We start from the raw sequence: 7884 nt of genomic DNA, 5'->3' as shown, positions 1-7884 counted from the left end.
TCAAAACCTATTTATTTTATTTTACATTCACTTTTTATATTACATCATACAATAGCTTTTCTGTTATTTATTTATATTAATTAAATATTATAATTGTTTAATCTTTTTATTTATTTTAAACATGTAATAACAAGGAGAGAAAAGAAAATGAGATATAAGAGAGAGATATATCATTAAAAAATATATATAATAATCTCATATACCAAGAGATAGGGATTTTATTGAAATTTTTCTTTAAAATATATCTATTTCATATCATGTTGTTATTTTATTTATTACAGTTTGTTTTATTGTTTTTATTTTATTTTATTTGATTGATGAAAATTGTTCCATCGAAGTTTCTTATAGAATTTTTTTTTTCAAATAAAAGACAAAATATAGCCTATCATTGTTTATAGCACTTTTTTCTGACCCTCCGCACCCTCTCTCACACATACACACAAAGTGACCTAACAACCACGGCATTCTTTAATCTGCATAGACCAGCATGAATGCTTCTCGAACTTATTAAAATAGAACATAATCATTAATTGACAAGAAAAAAAATGATCATTAAAAAAATCCATAAATAATCATTCATCATAATTAATTTAATGAATCATAATTGGCATGCATGAAACAGCTGAAACCGATTATTACTCTTAAAACGAAATGACTTATAATCAATCGACGAACTATATATACGTAAGTACGTATATATACACGTACTAGACATAAAATCATGCACAAATAATTAACTAAAACAAACAAACAAAAAAATTCCCCTCACATAAATATTCTTCGAAACCTTAGCCGGATCCGCCAAGAACACCCTTGAGCTTCTTGATTTGAGCAAGGTCGAGGAAAGTGGTCGCCCCCACCAACGAAGAGGGCAAGTTATTCGCAAACAAAGCAAAATCAAGGATTTGAAGACCAGGGTTAGGGCTGTTGAAGCTAACAAAAGCATTGGCATGGCTTTTACCAGTATTCAATTGAAAATGGAGCAACCCTTGTGGGAAAACCATGACCTCTCCTTTCCTAAGTGTCTTCACGTAAACCGAGTTCGCCGATGATACGAAACCGGCCGTAATAGCACCTCTCAGCACCACTAGTATCTCCGAAGCCCCGGGGTGAGTGTGGAACGGGATGACTCCTTTGGGCGCCAGGTCGAGCCTAGCCATGGACAGGCCAAGGCCATTGAGACCAGGGAATTGAGCCACGAATGCAGGCGTCACGGCGGCACTGATAATGTTGGTTGTGTTTCCGGACATTTTGAGGCCATCAAAGACGAAATCCTCAGCGGTGACATGAGCCGGGTTCTTGCAAGGATAGCCTGCTGGGGTGTCCACCGCTTTCACGTCAGCCACGCAGAAGTCCTGGGTGAGAGCGTTTGAGGAGGAGAAGAGAATAGAAACTACAAGGAAGAGAATGCGAATCATCCTCATAAGTAGCTATATATCACTTATTACTTATTGATGATCAGCTTTTAGTGGTCTGAGAGAGCTAGGTGTAGTGGTGTTGTTGATGAGTTTAGGTGGGTTTATATACAATTGTTATACTAGCTTATGTGCACTATATGGGCAACTTGAGGCCATTCAATCCCCACTCTGGAATGAAAGACGATAGCCACAAGTTTATCGCATGGCTGATTGGAAGAGCATATTATTGGTGTCCCATGCCAATTTGGATCCTCCTGGTCATTTAAGATGAAGTTTCTAATCCTGATCACGACATGCAAAGGACGATCATTATAGAGATATCTTTGATTAATACTTTTATTAAGTGAGAAAAAATTTAGCATACATATTTAAAAATCATTGCCCAAGTGTATGCGGAAAACGAAGGATATACATACATATGGTTAGAAATTATATATCACTAGACTAAATAGACTATAGTATGCATTACTTAGAGGTGTAATAATCAATACACCGAGGATATGGAAATTGTGGTCCAATATGGTCACATGGGAAGAGAAGGGAAACTTATAAGCAGACAATATGACAGCTAAAATCATGGTGGGAACCATTTCGGTAACTTTTTTAGTCTCTTTCAATGTATATCAATGGATTTCGTATGTGTGGACTATAGAGGTTCCCTTCCGGTAAGGTTTGATAAAAATTGAATATTATAGCATGCCACCTACGTTTAGGTAGTTTACTTTAATTAACATCAATAGAGAAGAAGAAAACAAAATATATAACATGCCTTGTACCATTCAGAATTAATAAACTTGGGAAATGTACATATGAATTAATAAACTTTACACAGCAGATCGTCACACACGTACAAACATATATATATATATATATATGGGAATTTTACTATAGGGCTTCACTTTAAGTCATATCCGTAGGACTCTCAGTGTTTACAACCCGTGAATAGTTTTCGGCGTGATTTATTTTCATAAACGTGTATATTGTAGTTATTTAGAGCATGTAAATTTTTCAGAAAATTCCGAATAGTTTACAGTACCGAAAACTAGGTTCAAACATATTGTTGCACGTGTGACTAATTTTTTTTATGCGCGTGAAAAACAATATGTTTGAACCTAGTTTTCGGTACTGTAAACTATTCAGAATTTTCTGAAAATTTACAGGATGCTCTAAATAGTTACAATATACACGATCATAAAAAAAGTCGCACCGAAAACTATTCACAAGTTAACAAATATTGAAAGCCTTACCGGTAGGGCATAAAGTGAAGCCCTATCAAATAATTTGTCCAATAAATATATATATATATATAAATATATAGATATATATAAATGGCTTTGTAAATCTCATTAATCGCTACTGTCTCAGGAATAAGACAGGCGCAGACAGCTAATTATTAAATATTAATATTATTGACACATTTGATCAATATCTGTGCGTCTTTGTGTAATTGAAAAGTAGAGATAACTTAGTACCTTAACTATGAGTCTAGCTAAATCATGGGCATTTGTACTTTCTTCTGAGTGAAGTTTTCTTATAAGATTATAACTTGACTCCATTAATTGGAATATGTCCTAGCTAGTAGTACTGAAATATGCCAGACCATTTGTGGGTTGGTTCCCTTTCAAAGCTGCAGTCTAAGGATTCCATAGGCAAAGTCATTAACTTGACCCAAATAATCCCTTTAGTCACAATCGGCTTTTTCTATGGATCGATTTTGGCTTTATAAGCTGCAAAGAGTATATAATTAATCAGAATGATATGGTGATGAGCTTAATTAGTTAATTCACCATTTTTTTTATAGAGCTTTCTGTTTTCAACACTTCATCTGGGAACTTTTCGTCGTTTTTTATTTTTAAAGATGGTGATGGTGTGCTCTTTTACCAGTCAGCTACAATAAATCAATATTAACTTGTGTATTATGCATGCTTTTGATTTCGAGCAACAATAAAAAGCTTTAAAAATGTTTCAATTTCACTAATGTTTATTATTTAACCGCCCGCATTTACATTTAATTTTAAAGTTGTAAACATTGTTTATAATTTTAATAAAAAATAATATACTTATTATTTTAAATATATATATAATAGAATAAATTATAGTTGTATATAATATATATAAATATTTATATCAATAATATCTACATATATGACATCTCAACACAATATTAACATAGATATATATTTATATGGTCACATGACATATATATATATACAAAATACAATAATATTTAAAAATAAATTAATAATAGAAACAAAATAAAAATAGAAAAAGTCATAGTATATATGCATAAATTATTTTTAGTTTCTAATATATCTTGCAGTTTACTTTAGTGAATTTGATGAAGAAAAATAGTTCTCTAATCACTTGATAAAAAATAAACTATCACACAAATTTATAAGATAAAAAATTATATGTATGCCTTTATTATTTATATATATATATGATTTAATTATTTAAATTATCATAAAATATTTTTAAAATATTATATTTCCATTAATTAATTTTAGTTTAAGTTTATGTGTTCTAGTTTTTTAATTTGGTCCTGACAATAAAAAATTATATATTATATATTTAATATAATATTCTTTGTGTATAATATTAAGTTTTTATTAATTAAAATATATGGTTTTATTATTTTTAAATAATTATCATGGTAAAATATCTCAAAAATATTATATTTTAATTTTTTTGTAATTAATTATTTATTTAATTTTATTTAAATTTAAGTCATGTTTATAATCTACTGTTAAATATAAAAATATTCAGTTAAAGTTAATGAAAATAAAAATAAAAATCCGTTAAAACCAATAATTTCTAATATCTACACACTTGTTATATAGAAGAGATTTTAATATCATATATTATTATACTTGGGTGTGAGCTAGTTTAGCTTTTGGAGTGAATGACTAAGATTAATAAAATTTCTTAATATAGTTCAAAACCTCTCTCAATTTCCTAAATAGACAAATAATAATAAAATAGAATGTCAATCAATGTAATGAAGAACTTTCCGCCTTCGTAATAACAATTTTCACAGCACAAAAGTCAGTTATATCTATTAGATTGCAAGACACTGCCACCATATAATACTGTACTTGGTTGAATGTGTTTGGTTTTACAATAAACATTTGTGTTTCAATACAATGTTATTTATTTTCACAATTTGTGTTTCAATGTTATTTATTTTTATATGTTTAATAAATTGTTTTGTTTAGTACTAAGTTTGAATGGTTTTATTTCTATGTGTACGATCTATATGAACAATAAACATATTTGTTTATAAATCAATATTGATAGTTTTATTTAACTTAGTTTATTTTTCTAATTTTATAATATATAAATAAACCTTTTTGTATTAAATATTGTAATATAATACATAAATAAACACATTTGTTTATGAATCAATATTAATTGTTGATAGTTTTTTTTGTTCATGTTTATAAACCTAGTAGCCAATTTATTGATTTTGGTCGGCAAAATTATCATATTATACTTGTTTTGTTGCAAGAAAAAACCTTTTACCTTTTTTGTTTTTTTCTTCAATATCTTAAGTGAATAACTTAATAATAACAATGCTCATTTAATATAATAAACACTTTTTGTTTACAGATTTGTTTTTTTTTTTTAACTATACTGTTATATTTTTTTCAATTATATATTATCATATACTATTTTGTTTATAAAGCTTCAGGTAGAGTATTTTGAATATTATAAAAATATTAAACTTTATATTACCAAAAGAAGAACTTGTTGGTTTATTTCAATGAGATAAGTGAATTAATTAAAGATTGATAAGTCATTTGATGTAATAAACAATTTTTTTTATTAATGGGCCTATGTTTGTGCTGTGCAATGTAATCCTTATTAATATTGTATTTACTGTAAATTTTGATGTAATAAAAATAGTTATGCAACAATATAATCATTTTTTTCGATGTTAGTTTTTATAAAATGGGCGGTTGATGATTCTATAATAAATAATAAAATCTGTATAAATTGTTATGTATAATCAATTAAGATCATTTCTTAAATGGAAAGTGTATATTCATTATCATTAATTACAAATATTTATTTTGGTTTAATTTGTATATATTAATGTAAATATTTTCATGTATTATTATTGTTATTAAGGAATTGTTGTTATAGTATTATATAGATAAAAAGACCATTTAAATTTTACTGTGTCAATCCTCGTTATCATATCATATAGCAATATGGTAGTAGTAGTAGTAGTAGTAGTAGTGTGCAAATCTAAATGATCATTATTGGAAGATCGAAATAGGGTATATATGTATGATAATGGAGAAATAAAATCTTATTTACCATTAATCCAAGTCCAGATTTTGAAACAAAGATATATTATTATTGTCCACAAGTATCTACCCTTTTATGTGGGGTTTGTTATTAGAGCGCATTGGAATTAAAAACAATAAAGCTGAATGATCAATTAACCAGAGAGTCAGTCAACTGGTAGGTCCAGGTTTCAAAAAATGTAATTGCAAAAAGTGTATATATATTTTTTAGAGTAGTAGAAAGCATAAAAAGAAAAGAGCCCCACTCCACAGTAGAGAGGTGGCGCTGAGCTTAAGTCCAAGTAATAGTTTCAAACGTATCATGATCACTCTTTTCTCAGAACATAATGAATCACATAAGACCTTTGAACAAACTAATAAATCAATTTGAGCTAGATATTGTAATAAATAACCTTTAGGATCTCATTCAGCAAAAAAAAAAAAAACCAATATATAGGATCTTAGAATGACAGTAAATATTCAATAACGTGTATTTTACAAGAGTAGCTGGATCTCGTCAAAACCAAAAGAAGGAAAGTAAAAGAAAAAGAAGATAACTTTTACATCATTTTTGGAAAAAGCCACAGCACTATAATACAAGATTGTGTTTCACACAGTCAAGAAGTCTTTGGTATAGTCAAAGAAGCATACTAACTCAGGTGAGCTTTAGACAGTGTGCACTTCAACCAACAATTGTTGTTTATATTTTTTAAAATCACAAAAATAAAATCCAAAAGCTTTTGCTTAACATGGGTAGATGAGTGTGACACTACCAATGTTGGAAAGAGGTGTATTGAAGGGGAAAATGAAGCTAAGAGGAGATATTTGATTTGGATTCATGAACATAAGGCTAAAGGGAGAGTTAGTTGAGGCACATTAAAGGAGAAGGAAGGGGGCATGTGTTTTGGGGCAGGGTATACAGAGGTCCTAACAGTCCTCACCTCAGTGCACTTCTCTGACACTTCCCTGCCAAGTGACACCCTTCAAGAAAAAAAAGAAAAAGAAAAGAAAGGAGAAAGAAAAAAGTGCTTTCAAGTGCAACCAAACAAATCCATACCTCCTTGTAACCAATAGTTTTTCCTTTGCCTCCTCTCCTGACATCATCACTTACACTTATCTTAATGCCTCCTTACCACCCCCCAGCCAGTTCAGCCCAGCCCCAGCCCCAGCCCCAGACCCAGACCCAGCCCCAGCCCCCTTCAATACCATTTTCCTAAGAATATATTTATAATTAATAGAAAGAGAGAGAAAGAAAGAGAAATAGGGATATCTTTGTTTCATTTAAAACAATTCTTTTTTCCAAGAAAAAGAACTTTGGTCCAATCCTATTATATAAGAGAAAAGAAAAGTATTGTGTAGTAATAATGTTTGTATCAGTAAAATGCTCACAAATAATTGAACAAGTATGAACAATCTGTAATACGTGTAAGAGAATCATATTGCAAGCTCTAAATTTTATTCCACCTGCGACCAATTAATTTCCAGCAAAGCTTTAAGAAATGTCATTCTAACCGTAACTTTCTAAAGCTAATATTTTTGTAGAGATTTCAGGTCGGTTATATAGATTTGACAGCAGTCTCTACCTGCTGTCCAGTGAGGCTTAAAGTCTCTATAGTAGAACTGGAGGTTTTTAGCTTCTTTTCTTAGCCTTGACCTCTAATGGAATCTGATCAAACAATGATATACATCTTTGTACTGCTACAGTAAAATACATTTGTCTATTTTGCCTTCTTTTTTGTTTTTGTTTTTGTTTTTTTTATAAAACATTTTCATTCATTCAAATTGTTATGTTCACACAGTAGGTAAAACATTTTCAATGAAATGTGTGATGGTAAAAATAGGATAAAAAGTAAGGTAAAAAAGAGAGAAAAAGCATCAATCCGTACCCCAAAGCAGTGCTGAGCTGCTCTTATTGGCCTCTTATGTCTCTCAATAAGAGCAAGACATGTACAGACTCTATTACTGACTCACGCCAAGCTTTAGTACCCTCTAAACATCACAAACAAAAGAGATTTACCAAACCCACTAGCACTACTACTACTACAACTTCTGCAGCTTCATATTCATATATACATAGGGCACCCTTAAAATTATTTATTATTATTATTATTATTCATATTGTTATTGTAATTTTATTTTTACTATATATATTTCTTTTTGTGGGACTATATGAT

At 29.6% G+C, this 7884-nt stretch overlaps 1 protein-coding gene across 1 annotated transcript; it reads right to left on the bottom strand.

Moving 5' to 3' along the window:
- Nucleotides 1-530: 530 nt before the first annotated feature.
- LOC133794540 (germin-like protein subfamily 3 member 1) lies at nt 531-1570 on the bottom strand. Its single transcript, XM_062231826.1, has one exon. It carries the CDS (start codon nt 1422-1424, stop codon nt 789-791), a length of 636 nt encoding a protein of 211 aa, XP_062087810.1. The 5' UTR covers nt 1425-1570; the 3' UTR covers nt 531-788.
- Between the last annotated feature and the right edge of the window lie 6314 nt (nt 1571-7884).

The sequence above is a fragment of the Humulus lupulus genome, chromosome 8 (genome assembly GCF_963169125.1).
Source record: "Humulus lupulus chromosome 8, drHumLupu1.1, whole genome shotgun sequence".
In the NCBI taxonomy this organism is placed as follows: domain Eukaryota; kingdom Viridiplantae; phylum Streptophyta; class Magnoliopsida; order Rosales; family Cannabaceae; genus Humulus; species Humulus lupulus.
The sequence above is the reverse complement of the archived record's forward strand: the minus strand, read 5'-3'. Positions and strand labels throughout refer to the sequence as shown.